The 19,889-nt window shown below is 44.8% G+C and overlaps 1 protein-coding gene across 2 annotated transcripts; it reads left to right on the forward strand.

Annotated features, from left to right (window-relative positions):
• The first annotated feature begins 1,459 nt into the window (after positions 1 to 1,459).
• shisa7a (shisa family member 7a) lies at positions 1,460 to 18,051 on the forward strand. 2 transcript variants are annotated; one of them, XM_076970863.1, is made up of 6 exons: positions 1,460 to 1,946; positions 6,885 to 9,622; positions 9,733 to 9,887; positions 11,752 to 11,817; positions 12,110 to 12,298; positions 16,388 to 18,051. In XM_076970863.1, exons 2-6 carry the CDS (start codon positions 8,442 to 8,444, stop codon positions 17,335 to 17,337), a joined length of 2,541 nt encoding a protein of 846 aa, XP_076826978.1. In that variant the 5' UTR covers positions 1,460 to 1,946; positions 6,885 to 8,441; the 3' UTR covers positions 17,338 to 18,051. The 2 variants fall into 2 exon arrangements, with proteins under 2 accessions (XP_076826978.1, XP_076826979.1); XM_076970864.1 differs by having other exon boundaries at positions 11,755 to 11,817.
• Positions 18,052 to 19,889: the final 1,838 nt, after the last annotated feature.

Here is a 19,889-nt window from a genome sequence, read left to right on the forward strand (position 1 = left end):
GATTTAACTGTGCATTTTTTTATTTTACATGCATATTTGATGTAGCACTTACCTGAGGCCTTGCTCTTTTCAACAGAAACAGTGTACAATTTCCCATTAGTGCTGAGCTGTTGGGCCTCTTTGGCAGCCAACTCCATGGACACTAATTTCAATAGCCATTTCTGATGTGAGTGCATGTTCAGTCAGAAGGCGTTTCTGGATAGCTTCGCTCCTCAGCCCACACAAGAGCCTGTCTCGAATCGTGTCATTGAGCACAGAATCCAACTCTCAGTTCTAGCCCTTTTAATGCAGCAACAAACATTACTATAAACGCTACTTCCTCTTGACCCCTTTTGAGGAATCTAAAACGTTCTCCAATGACTATAGGCTTCAGTGAGAAATGAGCTGACGGAGTGACCACAACAGTTTCATCCGACTTGCTGCCTGGTTTGTCTAGAGATTGCAGTAAACTGAAAATATTTTGACCTTACAGTCAAAAACGTGGACACCAACGAGTCGTCCTATGCCATTTGCCTGAGCAAACTCGTCAAACAAGACTCATCAAGAAGGTCGATATACGATAATCCCAGACATTTCAGATCAGTCTTTACTCACGAGGCCTCGCGTCACCTTTTTTTTTTTTTTTGCTTTCTCGTTTTTTCGGTAGCAACGCGCACACCAGCCAGGAGGGAGATACAAACTTCCTTGGTTGTTTCACACATACTTTCTCTTTGACGGCATGAAAATCAGTTCCATTATTCCTCATCTTGAAGTTGTTCTGTGTTTGGTACTTCACAAACTGGTATTGACACAACAATAAAGATGCACCGTACACCGGGTTTAGTTACTTTAATGGTCTTCCTTAGCGCGGAGTAATACAGAGTTATTATGCGCATAGCTGTATCTAGTTCCCTCGAGTAGTCACAATTGTGAAGCGATACACAATACATGACACAACTGTCGGATGAGACATGCTACATTGTTTGTTCTTTTTCAGACCTGTAAAATACTATCTAGTCTGAAACACTCTAACACTCCAGGATGATAACTAATCTATGTATCATGTTCGATGAGGATGTTTAGGATATGATAAACTGGCTTACCAATACAGTCGTAGTGCGTTAAAAGCAAACACAATTTATTTATTGGTGTTAATATCGTTATGACATATTACTTAAAAAACGAATAGACCTTTGCCATTTAGTTTTTCTTCTAACATCATGGCCATTTAGGTATAACTGCTATTGGGGGGAAGCACAAAAGCGCGACACGAAACGCCAAGCAACTACTATCGAACAACTAAGTACCATAATTAAAAATAAATTTTCTTATCCATTAAGAAAATGTTTTCTTTATTGTATAGATTATCCATCACCCCGAGACAGTCACCAATAAAATAACATCGTTGCTGTGGCAACCGATCCCCCCCCCCCACCTCTTACATATTGCCTAGCCAGCCATATTCGCAAAAATAATGGGAAGTCGCTTGAGGAACACTTGAAACGATCCAGAAGCGACGCATCAATCCCTAAACAAGACTGGCATGCGAGACCATTAAATGCACTTCGGACCTTCGCGAGACCACCGCCTCATTCCACCGGTGTTGGGCGCTAGGGCTGGAATGTGTGTGTGCACACTCGGCAGTGTGTGTCGAGCGACACCGACGTGAAGGAGTTACATGTTGCCATTTCTAAGAACACCGACAAAACAGTGTTAGGCGCAGCAACAGTTTAAGACCACCGTGGCTGTGCGTTGACTTGTCCCCTTAAACCAAACCGAGGAACTAACTGGATATTTTACTTCTGGAATGCTTTCGCAGTACTATAACCTAGGCGATATGTAAACACTCACTGTAAATAAGTTTAAAACACGTATACAGGATGTGTATAGGTGTAGATTAATCCATCGTCTTTAAAGGAAAATGGAGACAGCTACACCAGCGAAAAAGAAAACCTTGCGGAAATCAGGTAAGCAAAACTGTTTTTATATCTAGAATACATTTTCTGAGCGTGGTCTCTGGTGGGGAATAAACCCCCGGGGTCATAATAACGCCGCGGTGGGTTGAATGTAATGGTGAGAGCAGCGTCGTCGTGAGGTTCAGCCAGACAGGTAAGTCACCAAGTTGTTCTACGTTTTCTTTTGCTGTGATTTCGCTTATGACTGGCTCGTTATGTTCCTCTGTGTCACTTTTGCTCCTCTGCCAGTTTTTGTAAAAAATAAAATATTGAACGACAAAAGGCTGCTGATCGTAAAGTCGTCAGGTGTTTTATTTATTTCATTAATTTTACCAGCATACATGTAGTCCGGACTTCGTAAGCACAGTGAAGCTACACCGCCACTTTATCCGAACATGCATTCACGCCAACGCAGACGACCATTCAGTGCACTCTCGCTGGCTTTCATTCCCACCTACTCACTCATTACTATACGTGCGCATCACTAGTCCACAACATGGATAAAACACGGAGGTACTAATCGATCCCCTAACACTGCTAGAAGTAAAAAGGCGCATGCAGAAATAAACGACGCTGATTGCACATCACTGCGGCGAAAGCTCCGCTGCGCAGTTCCACAACTCACATTGCGCTCGTGATTCGAGCCTGGATGCATGTGTCATTAACTGTTAAATGATTATGCTGTGTGCTACTTGTCCGTACATTATCTGCCCAAACTGGTGGAATACTCCCTGCTGAGTGAAAAAGTCGTGAAATTTTGTTCTGCAGCTTGGCTTCTTGCGGGAACATGCGTGTGTAACGTAGGCCTTACAATACAAAGGAAGACAGCCGTCATCTGCCAAACATTTTCTGACCGGACACACACACACACACACACACACACACACACACACACACACACACACACACTCTCTCTCTCTCTCTCTCTCTCTCTCTCTCTGTCTGTCTCACACACGCACACACACGCGCACAGTCTCATTCTGTCCTACATAATTTGCGCCACTGCCCTCTACATCCACCAGACAAACCACTTCTGTGTCAGTCAAGTGTAGACAGTCAGCTCCACTCAGCCCTCGCAGACCTGACAGACAAGACTGCTTAACCTAATCACGGAGATGGTCCTTCAGAAAGTTTAATACCACAGAGAGGGAAAGGAGTAAAGCAATCTGCACATTTCATAATGGCGAGTGCTTGAAGTGACGAAATCTTCTGGCCATTTGAGCTACGGAGTGTGTGGTGAGCAAGCGGGGCACGAAGTGGCGAGAACCCCGTGCGTAATTTCTCGGCGATGGCACTGGCTGTGTAAACCCAGCGTCACTGTCAAAGTGTCAGAGCAGATGTCATCTGTGGGGCAAAGACGAAACGACAGAAACAAGGGCATACGAGTGCGAGGAGGTGCAGGGCCAGTACCCTCACATCTAAAGGGATCAGGTGTGAGACAGGTGGGGAAAAGGCTGTTCCGTCGAGGTGCGCAAAAAAAGGAGGAAAGTGCATATCTTCCTCGAGGAAAGCAGCCTCGGAGGGAGAAGAAGGTCTGTTCGTTCTCCCTGTCATTCTTTCTCTTCCTCCCCTTGCACAAGTATGAACTGCTGCAGTGCTATTCTGAGAGGAAAAGAGAGAGATCTAGCTGCCTCAGCCCACGCACGGAATATCATAAAGAGAGGGAGAGCGAGGGAGAGGGAGAGAAAGTGAGCGAGAGAAAGTGAGGGTGGGAAAGGGAAAAAACGAAGAAAACGTCCAAAACAGACGCGCAGCTCGGCGGAACGGAATAAAAGAGTGCGTTAAGATTTCGCAGCAATCCGGCGGAATCTGACGGCCTGGTGATCGCTCCTCGGTGAACTCAACAGGCCGACTGTTCTGGGAAGTCGTCAACGCGCCCCATCTCCAGTGGCGCGTCTCTCTCTCTCATCGCCCACAGTCTCTTGATGATGGGGCGCTGTGCTTAAGGAGGCCTAATCCAGTTTACAGAGAGGGACGTACTGTTCCACATATATTAGAAGGTGTTAAAAGTGGCCTACGCAGGCTAGCACCATTCTCTTGATGCTGTAGTACATGAAAATAGGAAGTTACTGGTTTCTTAGATGTTATTGCCTACACCCTCTCTCTCCCAATTCATTCCTTTACTCGTTCCATCAGCTAAATTCATTATCTGCTGTATCTTTTACTCCAGGTGAATTCATCAATAAGTCAGGTTTACTGTTTCTGGTTCTAACATGTTAAATTTGGACGAATGTCACATCAGCACGCAAGTGTGTATGCCCATCCAGCTGTGTCAAATCTCACCACAGTGCTTCAGAAGGAGCAGTCAGCAGATAGCTAGTGCATCTCTCACGTCCATTGGCAGTGTTAGAATACTGACCCCCTCCCCTCATTTAGACAAACAGCATATCTCTCACATCACTCTGGGAGTGTTAGAATACTGACCCCCTGTTTCACTGCCAGGTCACAAAATGACCCATAGCACTCAAGGTTCCCAGCAGGTGTTCACAAATGTAAATGTTTATCATTATCATGTAGCGCCTACAATAACTGTGAATTAGGGTGGCCAAAAAAAACCTGATTATTTACAATGCTAGTTGGTATGAGAAGGTGATCTTAATAAAGTTTTCAAGTGTAATTCTACAAGAATTTGAATTAAATTAGTGAAGAATATATATTATTATTGAATTCAATATATATTATTCAATCTAAATTCTAATGGCAACCACCACCAAGTATTTCTAATATGAAATAGGCATGGCATAAAGGATGGAACGTTCTCCTGAACATGCTGTTTTATTGATAGGTACAATATCTAATCAAAATCCCATTTCTCAAAGAAGAACCCCAGATTATTTTGTTAAATTATAGGCATATGCAGGCAAAACACTGTTCTGTTATGTGAAATTCTGTATATCCTGTGAAACCAGCATGCGTAGACTCAGTGTTTTATTTGTGCAGGGTTGTGCATATCTGTGTGTGTGTGTGTGTGTGTGTGTGTGTGAAGATGGAGACCAGTGTTAGCAACCAAAAGAACGAGCAATGCTGTTTTATTATTAAGAAAGAACAACGTAGCGCTTACAGCAGTTTGATTTGTGTGAAACCGTGAAGTACAGTGTTCCTTTACATATACATATTTCACACATGCACGCGCACAAATTCAAATTACATCTGAACTGATAATTGATATAAATAATATATCACATTTTTGAGTGCGTATAGCTTGTGCATAGAATGGCAGAAATAAAAAAAATCTGATGAATATATAGCAAAATGAAAAGCTGAACTTAATTTCTTGTTGTAAATTGGTTGATTTAGGTAAGGTTTAATTAAACAAAGGCGTAATTAAACTGGTATAAAGTAATTAATACAGAGGTAATAAAATGAAATCATTGCGTGTGTGTGTGTGTGTGAGAGAGAGAGAGAGAGAGCGAGAGAGAGAGAATGCATTCCTCATTCTGTGATAACCAAACGCTGTGCACCTTTTTGCACTCCCACTGTGCTGTGTATATGTATAGAATAACCTTATGCTAGTGTGGCAGAATCTCCCTTTTGCCCGTGTGCACCCGTGCCTGTATTGTACATGGCAGCCTGTGTGCTGGCGTGTGCAGCCTGTGGCAGTGTAAACGCTCTGCTCTGAAGGTATGCTGCTTGTCTCATGTTCGCTGGATGCGCTGTATTCTGCACATGCAGCGTGCGGTACATACTGTGCTGTATGCTGTGTGTGTACGTGTGTGCTGGTAAGTGGTGTCACAGAAAGCTCTCCATTCTCTGCCACCCACACACTGAACTCCCACACACACACACCATCATCACCATACACACACACACACACACACACACACACACACACACACACACACACACACACACACACACACACACACACACACACACACACACACACACACACACACACACACACACACACACACAGAGCTTCTCTGCCATACCTCTGGCTCTGTTTGTTCCTGTTCCTCTCTGCACTCATTTAAATCCCTACCCTGCATTTATCTCTCTTTCTCCCTCTCTCTCTTTCTCTCTCAATCTTTCTCATACATGCACTCACTTACACACTGTCTCTTTCCTCCTATGTTTTACACTCCTGTCTCATTTTATATCTCACTGATTTTCACAAGCCTCACAAATGCATAAAAAAATCAGATACAGATAAAATACTTCAGGCGCAACAGAATAACTAAACTCCCTCTCCTGCATGCACACGCCTGACGCATAACATACTGACACATATAATAATGCGTACCCGCAAGCAACCGAGCGCTCCCTCTCTCTCTCTCTCTCTCTCTCTCTCTCTCTCTCTCTCTCTCTCTCTCTCTCTCTCTCTCTCTCTCTCTCTCTCTCTCTCTCTCTCTCTCTCTCCTCTCTCTCTCTCTCGCTCCCTCATCATGAGCCTTATGAAAGGAATTGATCACTGTTTGTTCGGATCATCGCTACCATTCAGACCCTCTCAATGCCTCTGAGTCACACTGGCACATAGTAACACATTAAACAAACCGCCATTACCCGTCCCTGTGCCACGCACCACCAAAACGATCCGACATTCCTCCGCTTCTCTCTGTCCATTATACTGGAATCCACCCTGGCAACATTGGCAATATAGTCTTCGAGATATTCAACTGAACAATAATAATTCTTAATGGGCTTAGAAATGCTTGAAAAGCTTTTCACAAAGATTGTTGTTTTTTTTCCTTCATGAATGTAGTGGGGACTTAGGTTGCTGTGTGCTGTTTAATATGGCCAACAGTCAGTTACAGCTGTGCAGTGCATGGGGTCTGGCCCTGAGTGTGTAGCAAAAGTGTAAGGGCAGCTTACGATCTTGGGAACAGCTGCGTATATCTATGTGCGTGTGTGTGTTTGTGTGTGTGCGTATGTATGTGTGTGTTGGCGTGTGTGTGTGTGTGTACACGCTCCTAGGCCGTGTGTAATGTGCTGATTTATTCTTCATTTCAGCTCGCCGTGTCTGCCCCCGAACACGGTGCCAGCGATAAGGACCTTCGAATTCCAAAGCTGATGGAGAAGAGAGTGGGAAGAGCAGAGTGAAACTAGTCTGGGATCTCCACGTCATTTCCAGCACCTGCACGCACCGGCCACGTTCCAAAGGCTCCCCCGCGTCGCAGAGAGCCTGACTCAACACACTGCTTCTCAAGGCAGCAGCGCCGAATGCATCCGGACCGGAGTGCTGGTGTGACGGACAGCCACACTCCTCAGACTGCTGCCTGCTGATAGAGGAATAATTTTTCCAGGGCCACGTCCAGGGCCAAATTAAACCAGTACTGAAAGTAATGAAAGACCTCTACCGAACGTCCCATTCCAACAGCACATATATTTGTGCAGTACATTAGTAAAGACTTTAAAAATTAAGTGCAACTTATTAAAATTTTGATTTATTTTGCCATAAAGGTAATAGAATTCACACCTTTTATCTCATCCACATTGTTGATAAGCTTGATAAAAGCACATTTCTGGAAAAGCCCTTGTAAAAATGAATCTAGGTTTCTCTTGAACCCTTCGACACTGTTGGAAGACGCCACGAAAGTGCTGTGCAGTCAGAATGATTCCCCATCACACTGACCTCAGCCATCCCAAGAGTGTACCGCCATAACTAGTCAGACATCAGTGTAGATTAGAACCACAGCATCGAGACAGTAACGTTAGACTTTTATTATGGTTATGTCAATACAGTTGATTATGAAACACTTTTAAAGGACTCAAGGCAAACTGCATTCAGGGAGTATTACTGGTCAGGGAAATTCTTAAAGACTTAAGTGCCACTGTTGAATATAAAGAGTGCCCAGATCATGTTGTATTGAAATTATACAGAAGATTGTAAAAAAAAAGAACATTAGTTTACATTTTATGGTGTTTACAGTTGACCTTTGCTCTTAAGTGAATAATTCTTCATAATAAGTGCCAAAACCAGGAGAATATACTTACTTAAAAACCTACGTGCTTAAAAAAAAGCCTGTATTTGTTAGCTAAAAGCCTTCATAAATCAGCTATCACAACTCTGCCTCAACTGATGGTTGATGTAACACAATTATAATGAGGAAAGCCATTTTACCCTTGAGATACATACATGCTTTATCTTATTTTGCCCCAGACCTCTGAGGAAAGGAGAATAGTGAGTGTTTTATGAAGATTAAAAAATCAGCTCACTTTGCCTGAAGGGAGTAGTACTTCCTGCCCATCTCCAGAGTACTAGAGGAATGATAAGAACTTGCTGGCGTTTTGATTATTTTTCCATAGCACTGGGGTGTTTCCTCTGCTCTTTTTAAATCTGAGTTTGCCTTGAACCTAAAACGCCGTTGTAATCTCTGTCCCCCGATTCCATCCCGGAACTTTGCACGGAATTGCCCCCCCCCCCATTTTATTTTATTTTTTTTACATATAAGAACTTCATTTATTTATGGACTGTTTTGATACTGACACAAAAACACGTTGGACACCCGTGATTTAAATGCTTTTCATGCAGCGTTAAGGAGGCTGGTTGTAACAGAGGATTCTGCAATGGTGCAGCGCATTGAGTCAGCAAGAGAAAATAGCCTTGTTAGTCACATAGAGATGATGCCCACCTTGGGAGCTCGAGTGCGTGTCACCCTCCTCTTCCTGCTAATCGTCGCTCCGCTCAACGCATCCTCGGCCAGTGTCCCGGACCCCTCCAGACCCAGGAACGGCCTCGGCCGACCAACAGTCAGCCCTACTGCCGTTCCCAGGCCCAGCGGCTGGGGGTTGTTGCCACCCCTGTCTAGAGGCGGGACAAATGCACAAGGAAAGGGTGTGACAGGCCGGCCAAAGTCTCCACCCCCTGTCGCAGAAATGCCACCAAGGCCACAGGCTCAGGTGTTGTTGAAGAACGAAACCCCTCGGCGGCTGGTCAAAACGGACGTCTGTCGCGGGTACTATGACGTCATGGGCCAGTACGACCCCACCTTCAACTGCTCCAAGGATGACTTCATCTACTGCTGCGGGTCCTGCCACTTCCGCTTCTGTTGCCCAGATCACTCGCGCAGACTCGACCAAAACAGCTGCCAAAACTACAAACCTCCCGTGAAGGCCACCACCCCCCCGCCTGACACCCAACCCCCCCACCACCTCCCCGACCCTGACCTCAGCCACATCGACCAGAGCAAAGACAATCTACGCATCGTTGGCGGCAAGAGGAAGGGTGTGATAGTCAGTTCGAAGTCACCGCCGCCCGTCGCAGAGATGCCCCCAAGGCCACAGGCTCAGGTGCTGTGGAAGAATGACACAGCCGACGCCTTAAAGCCTCCACTCGGGGCCGCAAAGGTGGCCCCGCCCCCTCGGCGGCTGGTCGAAGTGGACGTCTGTCGCGGGTACTATGACGTCATGGGCCAGTACGACCTCACTTTCAATTGCTCCAAGGATGACTTCATCTACTGCTGCGGGACATGCCACTACCGCTTCTGCTGCCCAGATCGCTCGCGCAGACTCGACCAGAACAGCTGCCATAACTACAAATCGCCCGTGTGGGCAAACACCCCTCCGCCTGGCACAAAACCCCCCCACCACCTCCCCGACCCTGACCTCAGCCGCATCGAACAGAGCAACAACACCGTGTATGTCATCGGCGGAGTGATCTCGTTCACGGTCGCAGTGGCGGTCGCCATCAAGGTGGCATTTCACAAGGCGTCTCGGCAACCTCGCAACCGGGAGCTCAACATGCCCAGGTGAGGAGAAGCAGTTTCGATCTCAGTGTTTGGTTCCGGAGGTTGCCTTTACCTTACCCTCAGCCTCTGGTTTCTGATGTCTCCTTCTCATGGCCGGTTGGTGCTGGCAGGGCTTTGGTGGACATGCTACGTCACCAGTCCAGCCCCGTGCAGCAGGGGGAGCGAAACAACAGTGTGGCCATCGGCACAGGGGGAGGAGGAGAGGGGACCCTGGGCAGACCTCCCAAAAACCTCTACCCTACGCTGCAGAGCAAAGACAACAGACGTAAGTGCAGACCCATCCTCTTACAATAGAATTCCATGAGAGACCATCTTACCATCACTGTTCATATGTGATTATGTCCAGCCTTCACACGCTAGAGAAAAACAAAACTAAAAAGTACTCAATCTTGGGCTAAGGCTGAGAAATTCCCTTGAATGTATCCATAAATGAGTGGAACAGTATTTACTTTGAGCCGAATGACAGTAGTCCCGCATTAATGTATTACCACAAATTCTTCCCTCTGGAAAAGTAGTTCCATCTGTGAAAGAATTAATTATACAGATTTACAGCCTAATTTACAAATATATTTGACTGAGGAACTCATAAAAGTATTCACCAAAAACATGTGCTTTGAGATTGAGATTAGGTTGAAAAACACTGGAGTGTTCATTTAACGAAACCAGTTAGGATCCTTTTTTCAGTGACTTGAAAAAATACAGCATACAGTGTATCCCCCTCACTTCACCCCTTCACTGCATCACACTCCTGCAGTGGAGGAACTGCCCAAATCCTGCCTTACACACACATCTACTCCTGTCCCTCCTGCCTTACACACACATCTACTCCTGTCCCTCCTGCCTTACACACATATCTACTCCTGTCCCTCCTGCCTTACACACACATCTACTCCTGTCCCTCCTGCCTTACACACACATCTACTCCTGTCCCTCCTCCCTTACACACATATCTACTCCTGTCCCTCCTGCCTTACACACACATCTACTCCTGTCCCTCCTGCCTTACACACACATCTACTCCTGTCCCTCCTCCCTTACACACATATCTACTCCTGTCCCTCCTGCCTTACACACACATCTACTCCTGTCCCTCCTGCCTTACACACACATCTACTCCTGTCCCTCCTGCCTTACACACACATCTACTCCTGTCCCTCCTGCCTTACACACATATCTACTCCTGTCCCTCCTGCCTTACACACACATCTACTCCTGTCCCTCCTGCCTTACACACATATCTACTCCTGTCCCTCCTGCCTTACACACACATCTACTCCTGTCCCTCCTCCCTTACACACATATCTACTCCTGTCCCTCCTGCCTTACACACACATCTACTCCTGTCCCTCCTGCCTTACACACACATCTACTCCTGTCCCTCCTGCCTTACACACACATCTACTCCTGTCCCTCCTGCCTTACACACACATCTACTCCTGTCCCTCCTGCCTTACACACATATCTACTCCTGTCCCTCCTGCCTTACACACACATCTACTCCTGTCCCTCCTGCCTTACACACATATCTACTCCTGTCCCTCCTGCCTTACACACACATCTACTCCTGTCCCTCCTGCCTTACACACATATCTACTCCTGTCCCTCCTGCCTTACACACACATCTACTCCTGTCCCTCCTGCCTTACACACACATCTACTCCTGTCCCTCCTGCCTTACACACATATCTACTCCTGTCCCTCCTGCCTTACACACACATCTACTCCTGTCCCTCCTGCCTTACACACACATCTACTCCTGTCCCTCCTCCCTTACACACATATCTACTCCTGTACCTCCTGCCTTACACACACATCTACTCCTGTCCCTCCTGCCTTACACACACATCTACTCCTGTCCCTCCTGCCTTACACACACACATCTACTCCTGTCCCTCCTGCCTTACACACACATCTACTCCTGTCCCTCCTGCCTTACACACACATCTACTCCTGTCCCTCCTGCCTTACACACACACATCTACTCCTGTCCCTCCTGCCTTACACACACATCTACTCCTGTCCCTCCTGCCTTACACACACATCTACTCCTGTCCCTCCTGCCTTACACACACACATCTACTCCTGTCCCTCCTGCCTTACACACACATCTTGTTTTGTTCTTTTCCCAGTAGGGAATCTGCAGCATAACCTGATTCACACTTCAGGTTCCAGTCCTAAACACACTGCCACCATTGGTGAGGCATCTCAATTCTTTTCCTTTTTTATTTTTTATAGTTGTGCAACAAAGGAAAGGTTTATTTTATCTGCAGGCTATTTCTATAGAGAATGCTATTAAATTAAAATGTCTGTGTATAATTACATAAATAATATAATGTATTATTATAAGGTATTATTATATTAACAAATTGAATTGCTCTTACACAGGAAATTATAATTCTGTATGTATTATTTGTCTATATTTTATGTATGAATGTGTTTTACTCTGCATCTGCCTGTGCTTATATACACGCATGTTTTTGTCAACAGAACGCGCCCCGCGTATGAACAACATGCAGATGACCGGAGGCGGGACACTGAAACCCAGTAAGCACACCAACGCCATGAAAGCCCAGCCCTCCTTCCACCAATCCCTGCACAACCTGGCGCACCTCCCACCATCTTACGAGGCCGCCATGAAGCCCGAGATCAACCGATACTCTTCCCTCAAGCGCCTGGGTGAGTCTGCAGGAGAGTCCTCGCTGCTCCCGCGGCTAGACACAACGTTTTCAGCTTCTATGCACCGATGACATAGAGCCACATGTGTCCTACAAGTGGTGACAGGGGCAGGGGCATCACTGGGGGGGTCAGTGGCAGGCTGAGAAGAGGCATGAACCCCATTTAAGAGCACCGGTAGTGTCTCTGTGCACACAGGTCCTGAGTGAGAGTCAGAGTGGCTTCCTTTCACATCACCATACAGCTGACCACATTTACACCTTACACACGTTAATCAATAAACACGTAAATCAAACAGAAAATGAAAAAAAAAATTTGCCTTTTTCGTTTTGTTGATTTTGTTGAGGTCTTTTATTTAGCGGACTATATTATAAACATTTACAAATTGATGTAGGGGGTAAAGTCTGTGATGTTATGAAATCAATGTATTTGATTTAAAAAATTCAGGTTAAAAAGTTGCAGAAACCATACAGAATTCTTCACCCAGGAAAGAGGAGAGGGGAGTGAGACAGCCAGATGAGAGAGGAGTGAGACAGGCAGACAGACGAGAGAGGGGTGAGACAGGGAGGCAGCCTCAGTCCAGCACTATTCATAATTTCCATAAATGTGTTAGTGATGCTGTTTGAAGGGTCTGTATCCTCCGGACTCTCCCTAAAAAACAAGGAAGTTAAATTGCTGCTCTATGAAGGTGACTTGGTGCTGCTGTAACTCACCGTGCATGGACCACAGCAGCACCTGGACCTGCTGGAGAATTCTGCCAGAACTGGGCCCTTCTTCCAAATGAAGCCCAGACGTCAGGAGCACAGACACCAGTTCACTCTAGGCAGCGTGGCCTTAAAGCACACGATGCAGTGCAGTACATTCACCTCGGTCTCATCATTACTGCATCAGGGAGTTTCAGCTAGGCAGTGAATGCCCTAAAGGAAAAAAGCTCACAGAGCTTTATATGCAATAAAGAGGATATTCTCCAACAGTGATATAACAACACATTTTAATTTGGTCCAAATTATTTGATAGTGTAATACGACCTATTGTGCTGTTTGGAAGTGAGATATGGGGTCCACTCAGTCACCACAGTTACACCAGATGGGACAAGCATCCTGTAGAAAGCATGTAGAATTCTCCTAAATGATTCTTAAAACTCCAGTTCTGCAGGGCAGAATTAGGCTGATTTCCATTTTCAATACACATACAAAGAAGATCCCTATGTGTCTGGAAGCATCTAAAGGCCAGTCCCAGAGGAACACTGCGTTTTAAGGAGACCCAAGAGCTGAAACATAACCAGAGTCCTCCTAATCAGCTGGTTCTGAGGTTCACTAACCACTAACTGCTTTACCACCAAACATGAAACTAAATCAGATTATAAAATAAAGAAAATGTACTATTTGGGATATGAAACTAAAACATAGAGCAGGGTCCTTACTGCCAGATATACAAAGCAGAGACAGATCCTAAATAAGTACAGGCCCAGTGACCACAGTCCTGCTATAGAACAGACAGACCTGGCTGTCCAATGAGGAGAGATGCACTTTCTCCTGTACTGTGAACATTTTTTAAAAAACATGACAATTTCACATTAAATATACAATACATACTCCAAAATTTCAATAATATGACTAAAGTAAAAATTATTCTTGGAGCAGGGCACATATAAACCCTCAGAGCAAAATATGTGACAATATGTCATCGCATGTGAGGCAGTCTGTGACTTCCCATCTTCTCAACACACACACACACACACACAAACACACACACACACACACACACACACACACACATTATATTGTTATTATTGTTGTTGTGGATGATAGTGCTTTATTATTATTGCTAATGCTACAATTTTTTTGTGAGGTAACAATGGAAACATTTTCAGTGCTTTGGCAATATTGTATTTGATACAGTCATGCTGATAAAGCCATCTTGACCTGACTTGAGAAAGAGGGAGACAGAGACAGAGAGGGAGATACTGAGAGAGAGAGAGAGAGAGAGAGAGAGAGAGAGACTGGGACATTCTGAGGGCAATAAATTCTGGCAAATATAATCATAAATGGCTAACACTGTGTTTTAAGGCATACACTCACTGGCCACTTTATTAGGTACACCTTGCTAGTACTGGGTTGGACCCCCTTTTGCCTTCAGAACTGCTTTAATCCTTTGTGGCATAGATTCAATAGGGTACTGGAAATATTCCTCAGAGAGTCTAGTCCATATTGACATGATAGCATCACGCAGTTGCTGCAAATTTGTCGGCTGCACATTCATGATGCGAGTCTCCTGTTACACTACATCCCAAAGGTGTTCTATTGGATTGAGATCTGGTGACTGTGGAGGCCATTCGAGTACAGTGACCTCATTGTCATGTTCAAGAAATCAGTCTCAGATGATTCGCACTTTATGACATGGCACGTTATCTTGCTGGAAGTAGACATCAGAAGATGGGTACACTGTGGTCATAAAAGGAGGTACATGGTCAGCAACAATACTCAGATAGGCTGTGGCGTTGACACAATGCTCAATTGGAACTAATGGGCCCAAAGTGTGTCAGGAAAATATCCCCCACACCGTTGCACCACCACCAGCAGCCTGAAACGTTGATACAAAGCAGGATGGATCCATGCTTTCATGTTGTTTTCACCAAATTCTGACCCTACCATCCAAATGTTGCAGCAGAAATCGAGACTCATCAAACCAGGCAACGTTTTTCCAATCTTCTATTGATCAATTTTGGTGAGCCTGCGTGAATTGTAGCCTCTGTTTCCTGTTCTTAGCTGACAGGAGTGACACCCGGTGTGGTCTTCTGCTGCTGTAACCCATCCTCCTCAAGGTTCGACATGTTGTGCATTCTGAGATGCTCTTCTGCATGCCTCAGTTGTAACGAGTGGTTATTTGAGTTACTGTTGCTATTCTATCAGCTCGAACTAGTTTACCCATTCTCCTTTGACCTCTGGCATCAACAAAGCATTTGCTGGATATTTTCTCTTTTCGGACCATTCTCTGTAAACCCTAGAGGTGGTTGTGCATGAATATCCCAGTAGATCAGCAGTTTCTGAAATACTCAGACAAGCCCGTCTGGCACCAACAACCATGCCACGTTCAAAGTCACTTAAATCACCGTTCTTCCCCAGTCTGATGCTCGATTTGAACTGCAGCAGATTGTCTTGGCCATGTCTACATGCCTAAATGCATTGAGTTGCTGCCACATGATTGGTTGATTGATTGATATATTTGCGTTATTGAGCAGTTGAACAGGTGTACCTAACAAAGTGGTCGGTGAGTGTACAGCTGAGGTGACTATTTTATATATATGAATATTGTTTCAACCTGAAGTATCTGTACCTCAGCTGAAGCCGACAGATGGTCTTTCATCACTCGCAGAGAAATCGCTAGCGTTAAAGTAACACCTACAGTGTTAAACTGGTCTCCGATGTGCAATGTGTAGTAATATGGCTTTCACTGCGCCGTGTTAATGTAACACTGGTGCTGTGTGCAGTATCTGTGTGCTGAGGAAGTCTGCAGGCACTGTTTCCTATATTGGTTCCTTAGTTGGAGAACATTTCAGTGGCTTTATATGGGCTTCTTCATAAACAAAACTCACCCCAATGTCCGCCACTGTTATGTTTCAATGAAGGGATTGTTCGTTTCGTCTAACAAGGCGGCTGTTTGAGACGAAAACACCTCTGCTTGCCCTTATGGTGTTTTGGATGAGCACGATTGTGAAGTGTAGAGTTCTCATTTGCTCATTCTGTCTGTCAGGTTCATGTTTTGAACTGTCTGGTATTATGACTGTTAACCATTGCAGCTGCTTCTCTGTGGTTAAACTGAAGTAGGTAGCAACAAATGTAGAAATATGATCCGTTAACTATGAGAAAAAATGTAATACTCTCAAAAGGAATAAGAAAAAGATTTGCCCAACAGTACCTGGCACAGAAAATGGAGGAGATTAGTCAGCTGTCTGACTGATTTAGTAATAAATAAGGGAAAATAACAAAGGGAATAAGACAAATGGCATTTATTGTACAAGCCTTTTTGCAGTCTCTACCTGAATAGGTATTTTATCATATTTCATTCGATGTTCTTCTCCCTCTTCAACAGAAAAGGGAGGTCTGGAAGAATATTCCGGATACTGCACGACTAAACGGAGACCCAACAATGCCCCTCCCGCCTTCCACTCTTCTCAGCACCACTTGCCTTGGGGTGGTGACTACACCCTGGGTGGACGAGGCACGCTCCCCACCCATGCCACCCGCCCACGGATACCCCACCCACAGTCCGCCCCCAGCCACACTCCCAACCCCTATCCTCTTGAGCCAAAAGAATCAAAGCACAACCAGAACTACGACACGCTTTCCAAGCCGCCTCGCCGAGTCAAGTCCACGGACCAGCTCCTTGCCCTTGCAGATGGTAACACTCTGTCCAGGCTCTCTAAGAACCAGCAGCACCAGTACTACAAAGCTATGAATGCTGCGGCGGCGAAAAACTCCAATACCCAGAACACCCTGCGCAAGTCTAAGGAGAGGTTGCTGATGTCACCAGATCACCTAGAGGAGGAGGTGGGAGTGGTCGGAGTTGAGTACGGAGGGGGTGGGAGTGGCATGGCAGGTATGGGCGAGTACACAGGGGGAGGGGGCGGTGGTGGGGGTGGGGGCATGGTGCCAACCTTGCCTCGCATGGGCCACCAGAAGGCTCAGTCACAACAGAATGTCTGCGCCACCCCTTCACTTGACCGTCACCACATGATCAAGATGAACTCACACCCGACCTCAGGCCGGGAGCAAGAGCGAACCCCGGCCACCATGACTGGCCATAAGGGAAGTGGCGGTGTCGGAGGCGTGGGGTGGAGTGAAATGCAGGGAACAGGGGTCGTCATGGGAACAGGAACGCTGAGCGGACACAGTGCCAGGAGGCTGGCGTTTGCGGCTAAGAGGCAAAACACCATCGAGCAGCTACACTTTATCCCTGGAGGAGGGGGAGGTGGGAGTGGGAGTGGAGTGGCTGGAAACCAGGGGGTTAGGACAGGGAGCAAGAACGAAGTGACTGTGTGAGGCTGGAGGGGGTCGAGAGAGAGAGAGAGAGAGAGAGAGAGAGAGAGAGAGAGAGAGAGAGAGAGAGAGAGAGAGTTAAAGGGAATGAAGGATGTGGAAAAGCTTGAGGGTGTGAGGGCTGGGTAGAGTATTGGAAGATCTGAGGGAGAAAAAGAAAGAGAAAGGGAGTGAAGCAATGAGGAGTGTAAAAGGAGTGGGAGGATGGTAGGAGGAGAGGGAAGGAGGAGAGCACACATACACAGAGCAGATGAAGAGGTACAGAGAGAGCAAGGAGATGAAAGGAAGAATAACAGATGGACGAGTGGAGGGAACCACAGGCAAAACAGAAGCTGTAAATACAGAGAGAAGACAACGGTCTTGAAGATAGATTTGAAGCTTAAAAATTGTTGTTTTTTTCTCTTTGTAAAATTTCAGCCATAATTGCAGTATAATTCTGTATGATAGCCACCTCATTAAACATTGATGTAAACAAATGAATATCATACATGAAGAGACTCAGTAACCTGGTGAGGAAGCAGAAATTAATGTCACTGTGTCATGTTTTTACTGGATATTTAAAAATCATGACATTTAATGCCACAATAGAGCCATATGTTTGAGTAATGTCCAATGGAACATTCATCAAAACAAAAAAGAAAAAAAAAACAAACAAACCAAAAAAGGGGGCGGAACGAACGCTGCTGGAAGAGTGTGGGCCACGTGTTTACCTTAGAAGATCCTTCGGACCAGAGATCACTTACTCCACTTAAGACTTAGTCAGTCCTGCTACTGACTGACACATTTGAAACTCTCTATAATACGTGCTGTGGGTACAGTGGGTTAGAGGTTAAAAGTCCATATCTATATAACAATCTGGGAATAAGAGGTTGCTCATATTTGGAAAACATTCGTCACAATTTAAAATAAGTAAAAAATACAAAATAAATGTGAAAGAATCTGCAATCTGCCCAGAGATTAAAGGAACCCTGGATTACATTGCTAATAGGAAAACCATAGGATTATTGCCTTTGTCATACACTATAAACTCTTCATCTCATTTTTTGCCAGATTTGTTCATGGACATAATTTATGAGGACTGCTCTGTTGAAATTAGCTTTGTTGGGATATCGATAAAAATCACTGAATTTTCAAATTCAGTGTTCAGTAAGATAGATAATGGTTATTTTTTTCCCTTCAATCTAAACATCCCAAGGAAGCATTTGGGCAACCGGTCTTGTCCTTAAAAGCCATTTTGATTGGGCAGAACAGCCCAGCCCAGAGGGACAAAAACAAGAGATATGTCTGACAATCATCAACCTTCTCCACCTGAGATGAACTCCTTAATGATCAGTGGCACTTTGTACGGATTCTGAGCCAACATTTTCTTCAGTGTCCAAGTGCAGGGATTTGACAAGAACATTTTGCATAAGCTAAAGGATGTTGGCCATGAATGCAAAAGAATACTAAAGCAGATTTCTGTAAGGCTGTGCACATAGCCTACATGTTTCGTTGTAAGCTCTATGTATCCTGTATGTATTGCCGAAAAGTTCTTAACTGTGTGAAGCCTCAAACTGTTATAAATGTGGCTTAGGCAAGGAGAACAGCAGGAAGAGTCAAAGCACTCACGTAAATTTTTATGGAGGTAAGAGGTTTAATAAGCAGTCATTTACATTAATAATAGGGAGCACAGTACACAACAATGTCATAATAGCTCAGGTGTGCACAGGCACTTAGGTGAGCTTACAGACAAATTTGTCGGGCTGATGTTGGAATCTCCCTAAAGCCATGTCTTAGCACTTCTACAGCAACGACTGAACAAGGGCAGAGGACAGGTTGGCTCACACAGCTGTCATTTCAGATCTGCTGACATCCAGAAATGGACAAGAGAATCATACCCAATATCATAATTAATAATATGTATCAATATTAAGGGCTATACTACATGTGTGTCGGTGGTACATTGCCTACCTACAGTTTATTAATTATTATTTGAATGGTAATGACAACACAGAAGACAGTAACACATTAATGTATATAGACTGAAATATTAAACCTATGGTAGAAGCAAAAAGAAACTTTTACAGTAATGATTAAGTCAGCCTAGCCAGGATAGGTTAGCCTATGCGCCAATTTAGTACTTATCAGTTCATTCTGTTTTATTGACAGGAAAGATTTGTTTATTTCCCTTTCTTTCTTATTTTTTTATTTTTACATTTTTTTACAGTTTACTGCAAATGCCGATAAACATTTCAAAACTAGCATAGTCAGTTTCAAATGTAATTATGTCACTCAGTACAAAAGGTTTGGACTATTCTGCCTACTACTCTGAAAGGGTATGAATGAGGGAAATAATTAATGGTGACAGTAGGTTACATTAATTTTTGACAGGAAAAAATGTATTTTGATGAATTACAAACAAAACCTATAGACAATCTTCCTACAGACTCTTATACATAAGTGTTTGTTATTGTCATTACTATGACAGTTAATATTATGGTTATTGGTGATATTTATTCTTGCTGTTATGATTACTGATTATCTTCACATTATGATGGTGATATTTTTTCTTCTGT

This window comes from Brachyhypopomus gauderio, chromosome 13 (assembly GCF_052324685.1).
Source record: "Brachyhypopomus gauderio isolate BG-103 chromosome 13, BGAUD_0.2, whole genome shotgun sequence".
In the NCBI taxonomy this organism is placed as follows: Eukaryota; Metazoa; Chordata; class Actinopteri; order Gymnotiformes; family Hypopomidae; genus Brachyhypopomus; species Brachyhypopomus gauderio.